The sequence below is a fragment of the Anser anser genome, assembly GCF_964211835.1.
Source record: "Anser anser genome assembly, chromosome: 6".
Taxonomy (NCBI): domain Eukaryota; kingdom Metazoa; phylum Chordata; class Aves; order Anseriformes; family Anatidae; genus Anser; species Anser anser.
In genome coordinates this window covers 35,172,455-35,197,035 of record NC_139726.1, presented here as the reverse complement: position 1 = coordinate 35,197,035, position 24,581 = coordinate 35,172,455, and the positions used below count along the sequence as shown (strand labels likewise).

The 24,581-nt window shown below is 39.5% G+C and overlaps 1 protein-coding gene across 9 annotated transcripts in view; it reads left to right on the top strand.

Moving 5' to 3' along the window:
* The window catches only part of LOC310902060 (uncharacterized protein), a 354,895-nt gene that overhangs the window by 12,038 nt on the left and 318,276 nt on the right, over positions 1-24,581 (top strand). For 4 of the 9 annotated variants that reach the window (XR_014586435.1, XR_014586436.1, XR_014586437.1 and 1 more), the window contains exon 2: positions 20,426-20,524. Coding sequence is in view for 1 of the 9 variants with exons in the window: in XM_083842971.1 (XP_083699097.1) it covers positions 20,426-20,524 (99 nt within the window). In the remaining 8 variants the exon portion in view is untranslated. Of the gene's footprint in view, positions 1-277; positions 898-1,767; positions 5,321-20,425; positions 20,525-24,581 lie in introns of those variants that run through there. The other 5 variants (XR_014586438.1, XR_014586439.1, XR_014586440.1 and 2 more) reach the window with 2 other exon arrangements.

Sequence of the window (24,581 nt, the reverse complement as noted above, 5' to 3'; positions counted from 1 at the left end):
TAAAGTAAGAGTACTTGCTCTCTTCCTACTTATACTGGTGGATCAAGAACAAAATGTTATTGTTGCTTCCTATAGCAAACTAAGTGTAAAATGTGACTAAAGCAGTACTGCTTGGGCCTCTCCATTAGCTTCACACACTAGTCTTGTGTAAATCGTTGTGTGTGACTACAGCATTTTACTGTCAGGTTGTCAGATATGTATGTATGACTTCTTTGAAGACTATGGGTATGCCTTGATCTGGGATGTATTTTCTTCTAAAAGTGGATATCTGTTTTAGTAAGAGGAACTAACAATGCACTAAAGAAATGATGAGATCTGGGAAATTTTATCTTCTGGAGAAGAACGCCAACTTCTATACAGCACCTTTCTTCTGCATAGTGCTAAAACCAAGAATGAGCCAAATGTCATCTGACTCCATTAAAATACATGGATAGAAATTTAAGATATCTGTGGGTTTCTTTTAGATATGTATATAGACCTATAGCTGTAGATGTGCCTTTAAATGTACATAGTATGAATGTACATAAGTGAATATTTCTACACATGCATTTGTATATCTACTTAAAAAATGTATAGCAGCCAAATGACTTTCTAGCTGGTACAATTAAAGGAATAGTATCAAGATTTCAATTCTGCATGAAAACAAGGAAAAATGGAAGAACAATCGATGCTTGAATTTGGGGTTTTAACTAGACATGCATGTATAACCAAATACTTAAGCAGACTAATCTCAACAGAGATGAGTTGTACTGTGTCAATAAAAATTAGCAGATTTGCTGCAAATTATTTTTATCAGGTGTGTAATTGCGTATATCTAGAATGGTTAATCTTTTGTGCAATTTAGGAGAATTAAAAAAGAAGATTTTTTTTATTTAAAGAGATGCTTGCAGTTGTTTGATAAGGCTAGGGGGAAAAAAATCAAAATACAATCCTGTGGATGCTTCTTCCCCTTCAAATTCACTTATTTTTCAGTCTTCCAAAATTCTGTATAGTATGTATGAAATTTCTCATTGAAAGTAAGATGCGTTGTTCCAAGTTCTGCTAGATCGTACTTTTAAATTGTTCAGGTGGCTGCTGTTGCCTGCACTGGGACTGCATACACAAGTGTATGAGCTGATCAATTGCTGCTATCCAGGGCTTTTCCAATTATTCCCTTTCTACAATTTGAAGCCTATAATTAACTCTTGCTTCCCTATTGTCTTCGTAAAACCGAAGTTCTTCTGTAGGGTTGCTTTAAATCACCCAGCATAACAAACCCAACCAGGTATAAATGCATGCAGTAAGGAACGTGGATTGTTGCCAAACCAACAGTTTCACACTTGTTAGAAGTTGGAGACGGCATAGCTACAGCTCTGAAATCCTTTTTCTGCCCCATGGCCCTGAGTACACAGCTCTTACAAGTCAGTGTGAGTTACTGACCAGTTGGCATTTGATAAATATGAATCCTTTTCTCACAGGCTTCGCTTTGATAAACACCTAGAAAAACATCCCCATTATTCTTCATTCAAGAAATAAAATGTGACACCAGCTATTGTGGCTATTATCTTACACCCACTCTTTATTTCTCCTTTGAGAGAAACCTTGGTCACTTCATTCATTAAGCTGCTTAAAGCTTTATAAAAACGTTCAAGTTCTCTCAGTGGCTGTTAATCTTTGTTGCAGTTTTTTCTTCTTTTAAAATTTTTAAATGTTCTGCGAATTAGACACTACTCTAAAAGAAAGATCAAAGATTGAAATACTTCTTGATTGTCTTTTTTTTTTTTCCAGACCAGTGTGTACTGCTCTTGAGTAGAAACATGTGGTGGGATGGTATGAATGAAGCAGAAGACAGCTGACAAAAAAGAAGATGGGTTGGAGAAATTGTATTATAGTTAGGCACTCATAAAAACCTCAGACAAATTGCTGCAATTCTATCCCCTCATCAGCAAGTGGTATAGACAGTAGAAATACCATTGGAAATGGTCCCTGTGCTCATCTACTTGGATCATGGGGCATGAGACTGGACCCAGGAATGTTTTGAGTAGTTGGGAGAACTGGGAGCCAAGGCTCTTTAGAGGAGCAAGCTGCTGATTTCCAGTGACTTGGGAACTTAGCTGGGTCTGTGCGAGTCCTGCCTTGCATTGAAGCAGACAGCCATTGATCAGCTGGTCAACGAGAGGAAGCTGCTGTTTGAAGGAATACTTCCAGGTTCCCTGGCTTTAGTCTGACCTAAAAAAAAAAAACAGTGAGACTGTCATTAACAAGTGGGATGCTGCATGCTGTTTCAAGATCTTGTTTTACTTTAAGTCTGAGGTCACATTTTCAGTTCTTCTTGAGTTCTAACAAATTTCATCTAAGAACTTGCATTTTAGAACTGTTTTTATATATTTAGACAGGACATGTTACAGAACTGGTAGCTGAGTGATCAAGTTTGTGCATTTATTTATTTATTTATTTTCTTAACTATAGAAGTCAGAATTGCTCCACTTCATCCTCTTCCTGATCTCTCCTTGGAGTCTTACTGTCTTTTGTGAGATGAAATACAACTTTCAGGGGCTTTGTGGGGCTCAAGCTACCTATCTTTAATTATCTATATCCTGCTTACATTAAATAACCAATTTGAATTTATAATTAGGGAGAAAAATAGAAATCATGATCAAATGCAAAAACAAAACAATGCATGTTTTGCATTTCATTGTCTGTTTTCTTAAAATTTTTGAAACTGTTTCTCCTGAAGATGTTGACTGGCATCTCCTGTGTCTTTAGAAGAGCTGGATTTTGATGTTGGGTGGGAAAACAAAATTTTATCTTGATCTGCAAAAGGGTAGAGTGGTGAATACACTAAAGTGAATAAACTAGCATTTACAAAACTTGCAGAGAGCACTTCAAATTGCTCAAACTTCCTTCCATGATGTGTTTGTGATATGGTCTCTTCTCTTCAGTGCCTTTGCTTGGAAAGATGTAGTAGATTCCAGCATAAATTAAATCTCTATATGAAAATATTAGTGTGAAAATTAAGGATCAAAACTTGTCAGAATTGAACTGTGACTGACGTTGTCATACTTTTAACAGCTAGTAACATACTGGATTATTCACATTTAAATACAGAATATTGTAAATACAGTGTTTAAAATACCTAGCGAAGTTTTGGGGAAGATTTAAGTAGATGTCAGGTGTTAGATGCTCCCGGGTGGTGATATTTTCTTGGTTTTTAATCTCTCCTAGCATCAGTGTTGCTTTAGTATGGTTTCTGGAATCAGTGATTTTTATTCCAAATCATCAGAATTTCACCAGCTATATGGAATAAAAAGCATTTGCTCTAATGAAAAGGGTGGGTTTAATTGAAATGTTTGCCTTCTATTTCTAGAAGATGAGTGCTATGCTGGGGGGGCAGTTCTCCACCAGGAGAAATATTAGATAGCATTACTCTTTATTTTCAGAATCTAAGTGTGTTGTTGTTGCTGCATAATGGCCAGTAATTAAACGAACTATACAAAATGACATGGGCTGGTTGTAGCTCCATCAATTGTGTAGCTGTTATTCCATGAATAATTTCTGGTTGCATTGCTTTAAAAGTTGTCAGAGACAAAAACTGAGCTGGGCCAGGCAGTGAATGTGCTGTAAGTGTGCTTCACTGCTTTATGATTGCGTGTGCTTGAGAAAGTAACAATAGACAATTTTGAATCAAGTTTTGGCAAGGAGCTTTGCGGTCCAAACATTTCCTGTTTTTCTTTACCAAAAATGGTACATAAATTATATGCTTTTTTATTCTGCTCTTCCTTCATTGTTTTTTAGTCTGTTTTTATACAAGTGTCCATGTAAACCGCATAATGTGTACACGTGTGGCATAGAAGTGATACGAATATCCTAGGCTCCTGCTGGTAAAAGGAGTTATTGGACATCGTGTTGGAAACAGTGCATATAAAAGCACATAATCCCACAGCTTTTACAGCAGCTTTGTTATAGCATATTCACCTATACACACTTGAAAGAGGTCAAGTGAGCTGGTGCAGGTATAAATGATACATGAATGTAGAAATGGACTCTAAAGAGTAGAGCTATTGCAATGAAACTGCACAAAGCAACATAATATTCTGGAGAGAAGGCTCTTGGGCTGAGTGATACTCTTTCACTTTTCTCTTAGCAAAGGGTTTTGACTTGTATCTTCATGGAGAATTTAATTAGGGTGTGTGAAGAGGTGGTTAATTCCAGCCTCTCACCTTCTTGAGGACTGCAACACAAGTTCTGACTTCCTTTTACACATACATACAGGTTTGTGTGATAAGCAGGTACCTGAAATAAGGGTTCAGTTCATGTTGATGCCATATTTGATGAGGGAGGATCTGAGCTGTGACTGGTGTTGGTACAAGCCATAGGTGGAGAGGGTGTTTGAGACTTGTTTGCTGCTTTGCAGTTCAAGAGTCCCAGTCCTACACTCTACCAGTTTTTGTGAAAGGAAAAAAGCATGGAAACTTTTGGCTTAACAGATGTCACAAATATGAACACTCCTCTCGTAAAGAAATAATTTTAAACCTAAATATGGAACCTGGAACTTGAAAGTGAGCCAGTAGCAAAGTGATGCATGAGAATGTGGGATTATTTAGAACATGATGTCCTGGGATTAAGGGCAACGGACAGTGTCCCTGTGGGCTGTAAGAGGCAGCGAATTTAAGAGCCTTCTGAGCTGACAGAAAGGCTGCTGTGGGATCCCATACGCCTCTGTTGAGTGTGTGTAGAAATGAGGTGGGTAGAAATTGACCATAATTCAAAATAATGGCCAGCAGCAGCAGGCTTCTAGCTTTCTGCTGATGAAGTTTGGGGCACCACGTTGCTTCAGTACTAGGGTTGTTCTTTTGTGATTTTTGTCTTGATGGATTTTTCTATGGCTGGAAACAGCAATAAGGGGTGCTTGTTTGTCAAGTTACTTTTATTAATTTCTTTTGACCTCTTAAAGCACGTAGAAGTGTTCTTATCAAATGTTTGTTTGTGCAGTTGAGTCTTTTCCATTGTCTTCATCTTGCTTTATAAAACCTGATGAGTCTATTTAAGACTTCCCTGTAACCTTGTTATGTTGCAAAGATCAGGCACTTCAGTCTTAGGTGGGATCAGCCCAGATGATTCTGAAGACTCTGCCTCTGCTTGGCTTGAAGAGAAATATGGCAGCAGCTGTCGTTGCTGTGTTTTTGTATCTGAGGATGGATTGTATGAAGTAGTTGCTGTGAGGTAGAAAAATGTACCTTTTTAATGAGTCTAGGCAATGTCTTTGAGTAGACTGAAGCATCACATAATCCACTGACTCTTTGTGGTGACTGCCAATAAGAGTGACGATGAATTCTAAATGTCTGTGATTTTGTGAAATGGATACCTTCTTGCTAGCAACTAGAATGAGATCATCAGCTTATTTTCTTCGGCTTTCTAATAGTAACAGCTAAAGGTCAGTACTGAGCTGGATTATGTTTGAATCATTCATGATCTAATGCTTTGTATCCAATTACCAATCTTCAGAGCAATCTTTTCCATGCAATTCAGAATTATTCAGATTTTTGGAAATGTTGCAATTAAATGCTTATGCCACTTCCAAAAAATGCAGCGGTAAAAAGATTATTTTTTTATTCTGTGTAGAAGGATTCTTACAGTTCTATTTAGAATCCTGAAAGCCATGGCTCTAACCAAATTAATAATCGCTTTTAATTTTTCTAAGTGCCTGAAAAAATGGACTGTGTCCCCTATGCAACCTCTGCTGCAGGAACTCTTTGAGAGGGAAGTTGAAAGTCCTGGGAAGTAATAAGAAATGCTTTAAGGATCCTTAGTAAGTCAAGTAGGGGTTGTCGTCCCGTGTCCCCCCCCCCCCCCCCCCCCAAAAAAAAAAAGAAAATAAACAGAACCCTCAAACTGATACCTGTATCTTATTTTTTTCCTAAAGGGTCAAAAGTTAATCCTTGCTTAGTTGCTCTGTGGCTAGAAGTCTCTGAAAGGTGTGGGCAGTGATAATATAAAACAAAAAGATGTTACATCAACCCAAAATTCAGAAATTAAGGAAAAGAATGGTTTAGGATAACTGTAAGGAAATAGTCCCTCATATTGCTGTCTGTAGCAGATATTAAAACTGATGTGTGAGATCTTTGGGGTAGCGACACCTTAATTTGGAAACAGCAGCGAGCGACGTGGGGAATACTGTGGTGTTCAGGGAAACTGATCAGTTTCCAAGCACATCTGATGTGGATAGGAGAAACCAGTGTAGATGGTGGAGCAGCTTCTTTCTATGGATTTCGGAAACCTTCTTACTGCTTTCCAAGGACATCTGCTCATGCCTGATGTGCAGCCACTATTACAATCTTTTGCCCTAATAGAGCTGCTTTGGAGTACTCTTATGTTTTGCTGGTGAAATGCTTTTTCAAAAAAAAACAACACTCATTTGGATTACATGTTGACAGTAACCATGAAGTAACAGTAAAGAGGTTTAAAACATGAATATTTTTAACTGCAGATAATTACTTGAAACTTCTAAAAGCTAAACTGCATCAGAAGATGTAATCAAACATTTGAAAAATGAAACTCTCCCATATCAGATGAGAAGTATCCACTAGTCTTGGGGTTAGGATACTACACTGATTCATAAGGAAGTGCAGCCATTAAGCCTGAAACTGTTGTCTGCTTCTTGGTGCTGAATCGTGCTGTGCTGAGACTGAGCAGTAGATTGGACTTGATCTCCAGGGGTCCCTTCCCACTTTGAGCAGTCTGTGATTCTATGGCTGCTAAATACAGAGACTGTCTGCTTGTCCTTTCTCAGAATTTAATAAGCAAATGAATGCATGTCTCAGATCCCAACCCTCAAATACAAATTTATCAGGCATACCTTTATTTTGAGATATTTTAGTAAGAATAAATCTCTTCTGTGCCTGTCATCTTGCCTGTAAATTCTCCAGTGGTCCTCAGTCCTGCTTCACTAAATAAATTTGTAGACCAATTACTTTAGGGGTCTCTTAAACCTAAGTGATTATTAGAAGAGGATGACCAGAAGTTCACAAGGGATCAACTTTATCACCTAGTACTATGGGTTGCTTTTAAACTGCTATAAATTGGTTGGACATCTTGTTCCAGCAGCTATTGCTGTTGGGTTGTCAGTAGGCTTCTATAATAATAAATGTCAGAAGTGAAATCCTGGTGCGTTGCTTTCTCGGGAGTAGCTTTGTTGTAGTCCAAAAACTCATCAGCAATGTCCAAGGACTTGAACTGCATCTTGCCAGAAGATGTCAGCCTTGTTTATGTAATGGATGCAAGAAATACAAAGGCTGTAACCTTCCCACAGGTGTTCTGTGTCTCTCCTAATCTCACTAAATTTCCTCTGGTGCTCTGTAGAAGAAAATGCTCCTGTGAAGCTTTGTCTTTGGGCTGACATGCACTGGAAAATTACTGCAGGCACTGGCCTAGATGTCACTCACAGTGCTACTTCTTTGTGCTGCTTCGAACAGCAAGTGCAAGCGAGCTGACAGGCTACCTGGATAAGTGGCCTCATACAGTCCTAACAAGGAGCTAATAAGCAGAGACAAAAATCTGTTTTATGTGTACCGATCTGTTGTCTGTCACTAGTCACCTTTTAATAGTGGTAATTTAAGGGAAATCAAGCCATTCCTCCCAAGCACCTGCAGTTAGCAAATGTCTCATAAAGCAAAGGCAGAAACACAAAGGATTTTTTTTCCAGGAGCGAAATTGATGCTAACAGTCAAATTCCTCTTTAAGGAGGCTAAAAGTTCTCTGAATGCTTGTCGGATTGGGTAACAGGGAAGCTGGTATTCGTGTGAGAAAGATCTTATGTAAATTTGCCTAGTGGGGGGGTTAGTCACTACAAACATTGTGTCTCTGAAAATGTTCACTTTTGGTTGCCCAATGAATGTGGGATAGCTTAATATAAATTTTTCACAGGAGGTAAAATAGCTTCTTCCCCCTGAAAACACCTCTGCCTGTGCATGCTCGTTTTCTCTTCCTCTCGTTTGATCCTGCCTGTGATAGTAACCTGAAGGTCACTTGCCAGCAGCAGGGTTCATCTCTTTGATCTTGGCGTTTTCTTGTAACAATGGATTCAGAGGGGTGGCTGTCAGTTCATGGCAGGCTGAACAAAATGGATATGTACCATGTATTGTGGCAAAAAATGGAGCTACGAAAGCATCTATTGACCTCGGAGTTGAGTAGGTTGTGTATTTTATGACCTATGCAATCATTAGCTTTAAAAATGCATTATGATATGAAGAGACACTTGAGCATATTAACCACTAAGCCTGAGGTTCTTGTACAATGTCCTGTAGCCCTCCGGATGTACACGAGTGGTTCAGGAGAGCAGTAGTTGTTGCATGCCTGCATTTGGAGAATGAGGAGATGCCATGTTGAGGGAAAACACAGCACATGAAAAAAATTGCGGTGCACTTTTTTTATTTTCTTAAGAAGCTGTCTGGTCATAAATGCCTAAAACTCAGATTTAGTTTCTGGTTATTTCTATAACTTCCAGACTATAAATGTTTCGATGACTCGGAGGGAAGGGAGGGAGAGGGGGAAGAAAGTCAGAGCCTCTTGCTGCTATTTTTTTCTCCTGACTGATGTTACTGAGGGAGTGTGCAGAGGCCTGGGAAGCTGGTTAAAATGAATTAAAATGCAGCCTAAGCTCCCTAAAGGGAAGCGGGAGAGTGTTTTCTCAAACACGCTAGTACATTAATCCAAAAACAACAAACTGCAGTAAGGAGACAGTGAAGGCAGATTCTGTGGCAACTCTGCTCTGCAGTTCAAGTCGGAAGCTCTTGGGTTTCATTTTAGGCACTCCAGAGCTGTGGGCACAGTACCACGAGCAGGGAAGAAGAGGAAAAGACACGACTTCTTGACTGCTTGTTTACTTTTTTTCCCCTTGCTCCTAAACTTATGTCCTGTTGGATACAAGACAGTAAGAGAAGCTTGCTGGTTGGGAAGTCTATGCTGAGCCTGCATTAGAAAAGTTTTCATGTTCTGTCTACATGACTAAAACCACCTTAGAGCATATTCACCATAGGATTGGGATAACTTCATTTGTGCTAGGCATCCTGCTGGTCAAGTTACTGAAGAAAAAAGCCATATAACCAATAAGAACAGAAAGGAAGATATTAACAAAATGGATATGTCTTTCAGAAGCTCTGTGGGGATTTTCAGTGTAATTATAGCATTTTTGTATAAAGGATGTCATTTGAGGATGATGGTCTCGTCGAAAGTTTCTTTAATTTCAACTCAGGGTTTAAAACTAGGAAATTTAGGAGGGTTGGGAAACTTGTCACCCACAATTTTTGTCATTTCCTCTGCTAGCAAAGTACGGTTCCCAAAATATATAAGTTCAGCCTGGATTGCTTTTGTTGCTGCCCCCGCATGAGAGGATTATATTGCATCTGATTTTCTGCAGATGACTTGTTGCTTTTGATCATGTGGCCATGATTACATTTTACCTCTTCTTTTTGCTATTTCCATCTGACTATTGCTTAAAGGATCCAAGGGCTCCTCTGTGTGTCCGTATGACTTAAGGCCCAGTATTTTGTAGTGGTATTCCTTTTAAAGGGCGAGTGAAAGAGCAATTGTGCAGATACTGTTAAGGTTCTGCTACCACCTGAGATGTGAGGTGATGCTGCCTCTGAATTTCACCCATCTTGTATTCGAACACTTTCAGTTGAAAATTATTGCCCATAAAAAGAACCGCAGGGACTACATGCCTTACAGTTCTTATGTTGCTTCCTGCTGTATGCTGTTTTGCAAAGTGTGCTGTATAACAGATGAACTGTCCTTAAATTCTAACAATCAACACAATACGTGCTGGTTGCTGTGTTGGTTGTCTTCACCGGTGTAAACATGAATGAGGTTTGTCTTAGGAAAAAGGATAGGTTTGCTGTAATGGATTAGGTGGCTGAGCCTCTGTCAGGTCACCATGTCTCCCACCATAGGCAATATCTCACAGGGTGATGACACAAGGCAGGTCCTTTAAGCCATTCAGCAGTCCGAATGCATCCTTCTCTATCATCTGAACAGAAAATGGGAGTAGAGAGCAAGGAGAAGCCAATCAGATTTAGTAATAAGCAAAAATCTCATCTTGAGAAACATGATGGTGAGAAGTCCTTGTACCTGACACCAGAGAAAAGCTTTTTTTTGGTGGTATCAGAGATTCACTTGAACAACTTTTATTTTATTGTACCCTACAGCTACACTGTACTTTAAACTGCACTTTATGATAACTTTGGGAAAATTTCAAACTGCTGATTTTTTTCACTCATATTTGTAACATTAACTGAAAGTGAATTGTTCTTCTTTTTTTTTTTTGGCATTTGCATCTCATTGGTAAACTTTTCCCATTTGTCTCAATTACATTCTCTACTGAATTTTTTTGGTAGAGGAAAAGGATTATGGAGCCCCTGTAGCATAATTCTGACTGGTAAAGGTGTTGCTGGGATCTGTGAAGAGAACTTGCAGTGTGCTGTAGCTGAACCCCAGCAGGCTATAGGCTCTTCAGAAGGGACAGGCAGCACAGAAGGGGTGGTGGTGTGGCTCTCTATATTAGAGAGTGTTTTGATGTTGAGGAACTTGAGGCTGGGAATGATAAGGTTGAGTCTCTATGGGTTAGGATCAGAGGGAAGGCCAACAAGACAAGCATCCTGGTGGGGGTCTGTTATGGACCACCAAACCAGGATGAGGAGACTGATGAGGAGTTCTACAGGCAGCTGGCAGAAGCCGCGAAATCGTCAGCGCTTGTTCTCGTGGGGGACTTCAACTTCCCAGACATATCCTGGAAGCACAATACAGCCCAGAGAAAGCAGTCTAAGAGGTTTCTGGAGAGCATGGAAGATAGCTTCCTGACGCAGCTGGTTAGAGAGCCTACCAGGGGAGATACCCCGCTAGACCTTCTGTTCACAAACAGTGACGGACTGGTGGGAGATGTGGTGGTCGGGAGCTGTCTTGGGCAGAGTGACCACGAAATGGTTCAGTTTTCTATTCTTGGCGAAGTCAGGAAAGGGACCAGTAAAACCGCTGTCTTGGACTTCCGGAGAGCTGACTTTGAGCTGTTCAGGACACTGGTTGGCAGAGTCCCTTGGGAAGTGGTTCTGAAGGGCAAAGGAGTCCAGGAAGGCTGGGCACTCTTCAAGAAGGAAATCTTAGTGGCTCAGGAGCGGTCTGTCCCCACGTGTCCAAAGACGAGCCGGCGCGGAACTAGAGCGGCCTGGCTGAGCAGAGAGTTGTGGCTCGAGCTTAGGAGAAAAAGGAGGGTTTATAATCTTTGGAAAAGAGGGCGGGCTACTCAAGAGGACTATAAGGATGTTGCGAGGCTGTGCAGGGACAAAATTAGAAAGGCCAAAGCTCATCTGGAGCTCAATCTGGCTACTGCCGTTAAAGATAACAAAAAATGTTTTTACAAATACATCAACGCAAAAAGGAGGACTGAGGAGAATCTCCATCCTTTACTGGATGCAGGGGGGAAACTTAGTTACAAAAGATGAGGACAAGGCTGAGGTGCTCAATGCCTTCTTTGCCTCAGTCTTTAGTGGCGAGACCAGTTGTTCTCTGGATACCCGGTACCCTGAGCTGGTGGAAGGGGATGGGGAGCAGGATGTGGCCCTCACAATCCACGAGGAAATGGTTGGTGATCTGCTACAGCACTTAGATGTACGCAAGTCGATGGGGCCGGATGGGATCCACCCAAGGATACTGAGCAAACTGGCGGAGGAGCTGGCCAAGCCGCTTTCCATCATTTATTGGCAATCCTGGCTATCAGGAGAGGTCCCAGTCGACTGGCGGCTAGCAAACGTGACGCACCTCTACAACAAGGGCCGGAGGGTAGACCCGGGGAACTATAGGCCTGTTAGTTTGACCTCAGTGCCAGGGAAGCTCATGGAGCAGATTATCTTGAGTGTCATCATGCGGCACTTGCAGGGCAACCAGGCGATCAGGCCCAGTCAGCATGGGTTTATGAAAGGCAGGTCCTGCATGACGAACCTGATCTCCTTCTATGACCAAGTGACGCGCTTGGTGGATGAGGGGAAGGCTGTGGATGTGATCCGTTGACACCGTTTCCCGCAACATTCTCCTCAGGAAACTGGCTGCTCGGGGCTTGGACTGGCGTACGCTTTGTTGGGTTAAAAACTGGCTGGATGGCCGGGCCCAAAGAGTTGTGGTGAATGGAGCCAAATCCAGGTGGAGGCCGGTTATTAGTGGAGTCCCCCAGGGCTCAGTGCTGGGGCCAGTCCTCTTTAATATCTTTATCGGTGACCTGGATGAGGGGATCGAGTGCACCCTCAGTAAGTTTGCAGATGACACCAAGTTAGGTGCGTGTGTCGATCTGCTCGAGGGCAGGAAGGCTCTGCAGGAGGATCTGGATAGGCTGGACCGATGGGCTGAGGTCAACTGTATGAAGTTCAACACAGCCAAGTGCCAGGTCCTGAATCTGGGGCATAACAACCCCAAGCAACGCTACAGGCTGGGAGATGAGTGGTTGGAAAGCTGCCTGGCCGAGAAGGACCTGGGAGTACTGGTTGATAGTCGGCTGAATATGAGCCAGCAGTGTGCTCACGTGGCCAAGAAGGCCAACAGCATCCTGGCTTGTATAAGGAGCAGTGTGGCCAGCAGGTCTAGGGAAGTGATTGTCCCCCTTTACTCGGCTCTGGTGAGGCCGCACCTCGAGTACTGTGTTCAGTTTTGGGCCCCTCGCTACAAGAAGGACATGGAGGTGCTCGAGAGAGTCCAGAGAAGGGCAACGAAGCTGGTGAGGGGTCTGGAGAACAAGTCTTATGAGGAGCGGCTGAGGAAGCTGGGGTTGTTTAGCCTGGAGAAGAGGAGGCTCAGGGGAGACCTCATCGCTCTCTATAGGTACCTTAAAGGAGGCTGTAGCGAGGTGGGGGTTGGTCTATTCTCCCACGTGCCTGGTGACAGGACGAGGGGGAATGGGCTAAAGTTGTGCCAGGGGAGGTTTAAGTTGGATATTGGGAAGAACTTCTTTACTGAAAGGGTTGTTAGGCATTGGAATGGGCTGCCCAGGGAAGTGGTTGAGTCGCCATCCCTGGAGGTCTTTAAAAGACGTTTAGGTGTAGCCCTTAGTGATATGGTTTAGTGGAGGTCTTGTTAGTGTTAGGTCAGAGGTTGGACTAGATGATCTTGGAGGTCTCTTCCAACCTAGACGATTCTGTGATTCTGTGATTTACAGAAGTAAAAATGTGCTGAAGTTGTTTTATACTGGTTAAATAACCTCTAATGAATAACTTCTTCACTCATTTTTCTATCTTGTTCAATGGTAGTTTTTATTTTTTTAAACCTTGAATGTGCTTGAATTTTGAATGTGTTTGTTATCTTGAAATTTTTAACCAAGCTTCTGTGAATATCTTGTGACCTGGAGCTTATTGTGAGCAGTTGGCTCATACTGTTCCTTATGCAATACTCAGGCTGTTTTGATTAAAAATGTCATATGGCGCGTCTATCTTTGCTTATGTAACTGTCACCTGAAACCTGATTCTGCAAATTGCTGTCTGCAGCATCAGTAGATTTCCACTAGCGGAAAGGTACTTTAATCAAGTTGACGACAATGCATCATATCAGACATGACTTGGTACAATGCTCAACAATTGCAGACCTTTGAATACTTAATACATAGTATAATATATTTAAAACAGTTTTTCCACTGGAGCTGGTAGGAACATGCCTGCTTTCTAGCTCAATGTGAAAAATACAGGTCTTTAACCAAGAAAAGAGTTTTAGCATAAATGCTACTTCAGTGCAATATCAGACAGCAGCTCATGGCTTGATATTTGCTCCCTCATAAGATTGGGTGCATGTTTAGTAATGCATTGCAAAGCATCTGTCAGTGTGTATCCCTCATCCTACCATATTGTAAAAAGAAAAACCCGTGCCCACCCCACATTACTGAAGTTTCAGTGTCTTGCATAAACTTCAAGAGGTGAGTCATGTAAATTACATGACCTAAAATGTACCAAATTTAAGAGTACTCTCCAGTTTGTCTGGGCTGTCCTTTTTCAGACAGTTTCACTTGAATATCTTGACCAAAAAAAAAAAAACCACAAAAAAACCACACCCAAACAAATTTATGAAGAGAAGACAATACTCGAACTGGCCAATAAGCCTTAATTCCTTCCTGCTTTTTCGTTGATCATCAATGGTTGGTCTAACTACTAGCCACAATCTCTTCTGCTACTAAGCAGATTTCTGAGAACATCTTCAGAAAGTAAATCCTTTCAAGGTGAAAATCTTCCCAGGATGAGTTATGTCACAGCTAATGGAACAGACAGCTGAGAAGTCACTAAATCTTCAACAAAATGGTCCAGATTTACATCTCTGAAATAATCTGGAGGGACACAAGCCATGCAGGTTGCTTTTTTTTTTTTTTTTCTCCACAGGTGAAACAGAGTTGTAGCAATTAGTCTGACAAATTGTTTTGCTTTTCTTATCGCCACTTCTGATGTCTTTAAAACTGAAGTGATGCAAGATGCTAAGAGAGGGCACAATGTTTCCTCTCAGCTTTGTTAAAAGTTTGTTACTCTTACAGAAAAAACAACACATACAGCCTTATTTTAGTTGGTTCGATTTTAGCGTAAAGTGTCCTGTAGTAGTTCTTAACTAAGAGTGTATTCAAATTCTTCAGTTACTCTTTGTACTGTAGAAAAAAAAATTAAGAGTGTGTGATAGGACTATTAAATTATGCCTAACCTAGATCCTCTCCTTTTAATCCAATTTTTGTCTTGTTTAACAATGATCCTCAGTATTGTTTCCAATAATTCTCTTCCCTATAGAAGAGTGTTCTCGACATCAGAATAAAACATTCAGCATCCATGTTTAGGTATACACTTCCAATTATTTCCTGTGATAACCACACTCAGCTCACAAGGCATACTAATGGTATATGTTTTTTCCATGCGTTTCATGAAGACCTGTGCTTTATGGCAACGAGTTACCCAGTTGAGCTCAATAGTTGCAATAGAATGACCAAATGAAAAATGTGGCCAAAATTACTTCAAGTTGGGATGGTTATGTCATCAAATGAATAACATATAACATTTCCATATATATCTAACGCGTTGACAGCTCGTCAGCTTTTTTAATATGGATCTAATGAAATCAGTAAGACACAGCTGGCTTACAGCAGGAGGTTTAATGGCCAGATTCTGTCTATCAAAATTACTATGACTTGTCACTACTACTATCCGTTTACTTTTTACAATACATATAAACTAAAGTGGCTGCTATCGCTCTGAATGCTATAAAAAAGAAATGTGACTTGGCAGGTCTAAGCATTTGTTGCTCTAAAATAGTGGAAATAGGTTTAACTTCTATTACAAATTTAATGACTACACAAATATTGGGCAAAGGGAAACTTAGCAGTCTTTTTTTTTTAACCTGTTCCCGACTTTCCTTTAAAGAAAATCTAATCAAGGAAGAGTGAGCTTGCTGCTTATTTAGAGTTACGCAGATGAAGACATCCTTTGTCATTAGAAAATGAATTCCTGCCTATCGTTGACTTGCTCACATATTCTTGCAATGTTTTGGATATGCATTATTTAGGCAGCTTTTTTGGAATACAGCCATTGTCACTGAGAGCTCCTCTTCCATATCCTTTTTAGGCTGATAGGTTCTGGTTCTGACGCACTAGCTTTTTTGCCCTTATGCTGTTTGTGGTATGACTAAGCCAGCCTCTGGCTGTGCAATTAACCTTCTTGATGAGGTTATCTGTCCCCAGTTCAGGAAAATGGGTTATTGTGATCCAGTTACTAGCAGTAAGCTCGATGGTTTACCCCGTTTTGGTAAGGCCATCTTGTCTTGAGAGCTCAGGGAAATAATCCATGTAACTTTTGTTACTATGAAGACTGGAGCCTTTTTGTGGAAACATTTCAACCATGTTTGAAATAAGATTTGCTAATCTCAGATGCTGAAGGTATTAGGGGCAGCTGTTGCTGTATATTGATGTAGGTTGCACCAAACCATGCAAACTGTATGTGGGGTGTTCATCCCATTGTGTGTGTGTTTTATTAGTGAACTGGATTTCTGGAAAAACAAAGTAGCTTCCATGAAAACAGATTCAGCAGCTTGAGAATCTTTTACTTCTTTCAGCTTCAGTAGGATGTGCCAGAAGCCCTTATGAAGGGCTGAGGTATAAACTGGTTTTACTTTTATGTAGATAACCAATACGTTTCAAATACAGAATTTTGGAGAACTGGTTCTGTCTTAGGAGAATTTGTCATTTTGCAGCAGCTGGCAGAAATTTTAGAAGGGGTGTTGTATTAAAATGCAATGTATAGCCCTGTAAAGGAGAGATTCCTGTTAAATCTGAAGAATGGCTTCCCACTTTTATGGAGAATAATTTAAGTTAGTGACCTGACAATGATTTATGCACATTAAAGAGAAAGCAGAGGTTTATTAGGTAGCAGTAATATCATGTTATCTAGCAGCCAGCAGTAATGAGGTCAAAACTAATTTGTCATTATCATTTGCTCATTTCTTTTATTTTTTTTTTGTAAATGAGCCTTCTGTAGCAAAAATAGGTTAAACCATTTGTGCTGGCATTAGGTACTTAAGTGTTATATAGTTTTATCCTTGGTTTGTTGGGTTATTGTTTTCTCCCTACCTCTGGTAACTTTTATTGTAGGGAAGCACTTTGTTAATTTTGAAACATAGGATAAGTATACAAACATTTGGAATAGAGAGTCTTATTTCTCACCTTTCAGAATTACAGTAAAAATAATCTTAAATCTTAAAAAATCTTATATCTTTATTTTTTTAAAAATACTTTTTTTTTTTTTTTTTGGCAACACATTATTTAATTGAAAAGTCTTAGTATGTAGGTGCTTTTCCTAGTCCATGGGCTGTTACTCTTGAGCCAGGCAGGGGTTGAATATACACCTTAGTTGTTTACATATCAGTATATTAATGATAATGAATTGTTTGTCACTGGTGCAACAGCTGTCACCATGGAAATGCTCACCAGAAATACCTAGCATTGAGCAGCTGGTCTCAAGCAAGATCAAATGTTGCTGCTCAGAAGTGGGCAATGCTTAATAAGCTTCTGAGGACATTGTCTCTCCTGTCTGTTTCTCTCTTTTCTTGAGTTCTTTGGCTGTTTCAGGTGCTTATTTAAATCGGTGATTTTAAACCGTGTGGCAAGTGATGGATTTAAATCCCCTGTAAACTAAAGCTAAGTGCTAACTTCTCCGATAATGAAAGGAAGAAAGCATGTGTCAAGGCAGGTGAAAGGTAGGGGCAGTCTCAAATTGCTCGTGTCCACTAACAGAACTAGCCAGGGACAAAACATTCGTAATTTAAAATATTGAATTAGTTCTTAAAGCTTAAGGGGAAAACGCTTTCAGAGAGGGAAAGCCAGTCCCCAAGAAATGACAGTCATCAGAATGAATCACAGAGCCTGCATTTAAAAGCATTTTCTATTATAACAGTGCCACTCAGAAGAAACAGATTTCTGCCCTTTCTGGCAATATACCAATTACAGAGGAACAAGAAAATTAGAAGCAGAGAAAAATTAAAAGTTAATCACCTAACCAAAGACAAAATATTCTACAGCCATGCAGAGTTGCTAATGCCTCTATTTAAAATCCTTAAGGGGCTCTACTACTGATGATCCTTTACTTAAGGAGGATGGAGATATCAAGCAACAAGGGCGTGTAAAATGCTTATCAGTTAAGTCACATCTTATGCAGACAAGTCTGTGTGTGTTGGTTGCCTTGAGGGGTGGGCCAATGACTGGTACCCTTCAGAACCAACAGAGTTTTTGTGCTGTGGAGCTGTGGATGTGCCGATATACTTATCTAGGCTTTTCTGAAATGCCTTGGATTTTATAGGCTGTGACCTACCTTTTTTTTGACTAAAATAGCATATATTTTTTAATGCTGAGGCATATTTGATTTTAAACTGCACCTGGTATCCTAAATAATATTCACTTACATGAGATAAGAATTAATGTTTTGAGGAGGAATCTATGTAGAGTATACTGAAAATCCATTATTAACATACAATTATTCAATTGTTATGTCAAATTCTATACATATTTATATACATAAATACAGGTGGTAGAGCACCAGATGATCTATGCTGCTTTTCTGTGGAATGCCAAATACTATGATAATATATATATATTAATTCTTGATTATTGTAAATAATAGTTTTAATGGTTAAGCTGCTTTGATGCTGGCTGGCTAACTTGTGCCTGTAAAATGGATGGAGCCCACTTTTGGAGGGCAATAGAGAGAGAATCTCAGAACTAGAAATTGATGGTATTGTTTTTTCCTCTAAACTGAGGAAGTAATTGACAGGAATTCTGAGGTAAGTACAAGTCAAAGCTTTGACAATAAAATTTCATCTCATTCTGAATAGTTGTCGGGAAGCAGGAAAGTTTGGGATACCTTGGCAAGTTTTGGGGTGTGTAGTAAGAAATGACATGAAATGCTTGTAAGATGCATCTTAAAATAAAGGGAACTAATGGTTCAATTAAACTACTAAATGTTCCCACTCACTTGAAAAGAACTGAAGCTTTTCCTATGTTTAAAGCCGACGTAAACCACAGGGAGGTGCTTGAACAGCATGTATGGTTTCTCATTGTGATTGTAATCAGATTATTCAATTAGGGTTTATTATCATGTGATTGTTTTATTTATTGTTACCTGATATCAGGGAGCTGAAACTGAGCCTTTGAAGCCTGCTGTATACAGAACATCTTTTGAAAAACTCAGACACTCAGTCTGAAGTACTATATAAAGTGTGTGTGTTCAACATCTCCTCAGCAAATGTCTTCTGCAAATATCAAAGCAGTGTAAAAACAAAGTAGTGCTTTGTTTATGGGATGGCTTAGGCCAGATGATCTCATATTGCGGTATTGTTGTGTTGAGAATCCAAAACATAAATTATCTTCCGCATGTAAGAATAAGGACTGTTGGCTCTAAAGGCAGGGGAATGGTTTAGATGGAGTTGGAAGTAGCTAAGTGAAAGGTAAGTGCTGCAGAGCAGTAAATTAGTCTACCATCTGCAGAAGAGGGCAGTTGGCTTTGTCACCAGCTGTAGTTGATCATTAGTACCTGAGAACAGCGTCATCCTGAAGTTGCATCTGTGACACCACTTGGAAAGTGTTTGTGTGAAGTAGAAGAGAGGCAGGATGGACTTGATGAATTAGAAATGGCTTGCATTTAGCTAGAGGTGAGCAGATTTTACCGTGGCATGCAAGTCTAACATTACATACAGTGCTTAATTCTGGGACAATAATGGAATAATAAATAACCTGATTACAAGTAATTGCAAGTTACTTTTGAAGAGTTCTACAGAAGTCTTCTTTAGAAGCCATGCAAGGTAATAGTAGTCTAGCGCAGACCCTCATTTGTCTGTTTCGTGAGTGTCCTGTTAGATCAAATCTCATGATCTTACATCTGGATGACTGAGTCTTCTCATTGCCTGCCTTCTTGTTCCCCTTCCTTGAGGGTGTTGAGATGTTCCTAACCTCCTTAATTCGATCTCTTTGTCATGCTGAGCAGGCAGGAGCTGGCCCAGTCACTCGAAATCTCAGTGTTCTGGGACAGAGCAACTTGAAAAATGATAACTCAGCCTCAGCTTGCGTTTTCTTAGTGCCGTTTGATCCTGAAATTAAAATAAGAGCATACCTTTAGCTTTATTTTCCTGGTCATATGGCTTGATTAGCAAGAGATCAGATTTCCCTGTGTTATACTTCATAGTTGCACAGAAGTAAATTGGCCTTATAGTGGAACAATACAGAAGTGGCAGTGACTTGCATTACTGCCTCCAAGGGTTTCTCTTAGAATGTCCTACTGTGACTGCTCCAGTGAAGACACAGTTGTTATTCTTTGTAAGCCAGTGTTTTCTTTTTGAGGAATTTGTTTAATTACTCTTCCATAACAGATTCAATATCCTATTACAGTAACTGATTGGTGACTTTCAGTGTCTTTCTCTCATATTGAGGGTTAGTGAGCAAACAGGCCAAGGGTATTGGAAAAAAGATTTATGTTTGAATATAAAAATGTCATCAAGACCACTCTTTCTTGAATATCATATGAAAAAATCTGTAGGACTAGCACTGTTTAAAAGCAAACCAACAAATAAAAGCCACAAAAAAATCCTGGAATTAAGTTACAGGTAGATGTATTTGTAGATGTGAAGGAAATGAATATTTGGGAAAAACAATGAATTTAACACAAGGAATATGACAACCTATTAGGTAGGCTGTGTGGGTGTGAGAAACATCAGTGCTATTGTTCATCAGTGGCTGAGGAAATTTAAGAAATAAGTGTCATCCCAGTCATACAGAAAATGGATTACAGGGTCAACTTTAGTTTCTCTTGAGTCTGGAATAAGCGTCATGTTTGGTAATGCATATATATATAGTAATATACCAAGCTCTGTTTATCAGCTCCTCAGCTACCTTCTTTCTTTTTCTGTTTAGGGATCAGGAACCTACAGTTGTGGACAAGTCTATGAAGCTAGAATTCTTCTAGCTACGCTCCCAGAAGGTTTTAAACTTTTCCAGCTATGCTCCCAGAAGGTAGGAAATGGAGACCTTAGTGTTGTTTGACTTTGGCCTAGGCAAGTAAAGGTCGGAAATGTGAACTCCATGATATAATATATGAGTGATATATGCACTATTTTTTTAAATTCAGTGCCTAATCAGTAAGTTAGGCATGACCCAGCAAGTTCTTAGAAATATAACGTATATACTTACATATATATATATATATGTATTATATTTATGTTTCATGGAACTGCTGAAAGGTAAGTATTGGTAGTGAGGTATAGTTTTATTATTGAGATCTGTTTTTTATACTGCCAGAAAGCATGCACTGTGGTTGAGAAATGTAAGTTATTGCATTTCTTTGCTGTCCAAGGGAAAATGTCTTTGCAAGAATTCCCTATACACAACAAATACTGCTGTTTTTGTTACTGATGATCTATGTTATTTTTCATGTGAAATCATCTCTAAGAAAAACAGACTCTACAGTAATTCAAAATGTACTACTTTTTTGTATATTCGCAATAAGGAGGAAGGTATGTGCTAGGAATGATTTGTTTAATTTGCAAGCAAAACTTGTTAGAGGAGAATTTCTGGGTGAAATAGTGATTTAAAATGACTAGTCAGAAGAAGACAACTAGAGAAGAACTTGTTGGAGCAAGTCTTACTTGCATTAAATCTATTCTATTTATTTATTTTTATGTGGTTTCTGGCAAATATTTTGGTGTTTGTACAAGATGGTGACACATCTGAAGTCTCTTCAAAACAGTTAACCTGCCTCGTCAAAGAGTTGGAAGGAAGGATTGAGGTGATTTTTTCCATTAAATGTAGATCTGATAAAGAACAGTGGGTGGTACTTTGTGTATTTACGTTTTTGATTGCTCAAGATATTTGCTGGTAGAAAGTAGACTAGAGAGCTCAGATGAAATGTTGTGGGAAAAGATCTTTTGTTGCCCAAAAGTGAGCATTAGGCAACTAAACGTACTTTGTTTCCGTCTGTAATGGTGGCCTATAAATACATCAGCATGATGAGAGGAAGAAAGTAGACTAGTAAAACACTTGAAAGATGATTTGTTTATGTAACTTGCCCCTTGTTGTTTAGCTTTTGCAGGGAATGCACTTAAGCTGCGTTTTATGGAAGGATTCCAAAATCTTAGCAATATTGGAATAGCTTTATTGGCATGTTTTTTTTTCAAGCTCTGCTGGGTTCTGTATCTTGGATTCAGTAATAATTATTTGAGTTCCATGTGGTATTTCTAGTGCAGAGCCTCCCTTATAGGAAATATTTGAAAAACTTTTTCATTTTACAATGAACATCAATTTCTAGCTATAAATTGATGTTGACTTCTGTGAGGACAGTACTTAGAGACTTCTGTATGTTACTTAGATCAGCTAGCAAGTGAGTTTTGCTTTAGACTCAATTGCACTGATGACCATTTGTCATGATCATTTGAACATTTCACAAAACGATGTTCTGTTCTTGTTTTGTTGCTAATGGAAAACTTGCACTGTAGTTAAGCGACCCAGTTGGTTCTTGAATTTCTGTGGGCAGTCCTCTCTTAGCACTCTTCTGTGTTGCAATGAAGCTATGAAAGAAGCAACTATATACCCACCTTCAAAAAAAACAAACAACAAGAACAAAAAACCACAAACAGTGGGATGGTGTTTCTAATAAGCTGAGGTCAAAGTGACATAGTTCGTATTATGTCATACCTGTTTGTCAGTGATAGCTTGGTACCTAGTACTGATAAACTGGATTCGAGTTACTTTTCCACTAAAATGCCTAGTCCCATTTTAAAAGTGATTAAGCATCCAGGAGCCCAAGTCAAAACTGAAGTCAGAACAAAGTTCCTTTGAGAATTAACTTCTTATAAATGGTGCTGAATTAAACATTTATATGCTTAGAAATATTCCCTTTTGATTTACTTGCGTCCTAAAAACTGTTTGCATTAAGCCACAGTTATTTGTGGCTTGTGCTCCCACATGGGAGTGGAGAGTTTGCTCACATTGGTTTAGTTGTATTGCATTTGATGAAAAAGGAGCTGGTGTTCATTTCCAGAACAGTATGTATAAAATATTTGAAATGTCTTGCTGAAATTGTTTTTATTTATGTGCTGGGGAACCTTACAGTCTTGGTAACTGCAGTTTCAAACTTTTTATTCTAAAGATAGATTCAAATGCTACTGCAATGAGTAGTTATCATGGAAGTTAATCCAACTCATTTCCTGCTTGCTTTTCTGTGTTTTCCTTTCCTGCTTGTGGTGGTGTTGTTGACACTGGAGGCAAATGGTTTACAGATTAAATAGAGGCTGCTGCACAAAGTGCTGCAGTGGGGAGATTCCAGGACAGATCTAGTTTGGAGACAACAGTTCTGCTGTTAACAAGCCCAAATAAAGTGCGTGACTCCTGCAATACAGCTGGAGATAGGTCTCTAATTATGTAGCTATTTTCCCAACAGTGATAACACTGGCAGTAGGGCTGCAGCACATTTTTGGTGTTCATTTCCTACCAGGGCATGTTTATGTTGGAGGCTGTGCACAAACTGCTGTGTGGACATCAAATTGTTCTATTGGCTTGAGGATTAATGAGGTTAAATTAGCTCAGTCATTTACTACACATTTTATTGAGGTTCAAGCTGTTCAGACAGTTGCAGTTAATCTAAGTAGCCCAGAGTGTTGCCAGTTAAATGCAAGTTACTCATCAGGGATCCAGATTTCATTATGGGAAGGAATAGGACAACTTTACTTGGTGATAAAGTTGAACTTGATGGGAATACTCTCTTCCCTGTGTAATTTAAGAGGCAAAACTGGGGAAAGATTCATTGAACAATAGCACAGTGTGAAGCCTTGATAATGGATTTAAGGGGATGTATTGCTCTTTTTATACCTGCTCTGTAAATGGAAATGTAGGTGATTAAAAGATGCCTTCAGGCCTTTGATTTGCATAAAATTTATCTCCCATTCATTAATGAAGAAAAGTTTAAATGTAAAGGGGAAAGTGGAGAGCTAAAAGGAGTATCTCTGCTTAAATACTAACCCTGCTGCGGTAGAGAAGTACTGGGAAGGATGCCTGTTGTGTCCATTTCCTCAGCCCATGGGCTGTTGCATGCAGGTCTACAACAGAGGGGTTTTCCTTAAGCAGCTCCGCAGTCTGTCACTTATAAAATAAAGGTCTCTGCAGGTGCTACATACATTAAGAAATGGCCAGAAAGTCTCGAAACACTGAGACAGATACAATTAAGGAGGTCCTAAGGAAGAAAATCATGATGGTAATTTTACATGTGGAACAAACTAGGTTTTTCTTTTGGGTTGCAAAAGCTCAGTCTAACTTACAGGGTTTTTCATACCTGGCCATATAAATAGGTAAGGCTGTGGGTACTGTGGTAGACCTGCCATATCACCAAAAGTAAGCATAGTTCATGTCTCAGTGTCACAGGTGCAGGTTTAGCTTACAGTTTTCATGATCTGGAAGGAGTCTGTATTTCTTACCCTCTGGTTCTCACAGTGCTGTCTAACTGGAAGGGGTATTACACTGTCACTGGGGGAGGAAATGCAAGTTTTCTGTGCTGCAAAATCTTGTCGTCATTCAGCTGTAGTAAAGGCATAGCTGTTGAGAACCAAGGGGAAAAATCATGTCTAACATCATTTAAGATACATAAGTAGTTACTAAATAATTGGCCTAAAACTAGTGTCTGCCTCTAATCTCAGAACAAAAGTATTTGATTAAGACCATTTAAAAGCATTTAATCACAAAGCAATCTCTTTAAAAAAAAAAAAAAAAGTCAAATGTTTTGCTTGATTGATGTACTCTCCTGGAAAAGTGCTCTCTCTTTAAATACATAGGATGAAAATAAACCTTGAATTACTCATATTTTAGCTTATATTCATCTTATTGAGTGAAGCTATAGGGAATTTCCATTTAAGAGCTAACCTGATCTAATGTGTTGCAGCAAATAACCCAGGTAGCATACTGACAGTCCTTGCAAGGAAGGCAAATAAAGCACTTAAAGATTTGTACAAGTTAGTTACTTGGTGCTTAGACAGCAAGATACAGGGTAGCTTAGAGATATTCTTCCCTGTGCCAATAGCCAACA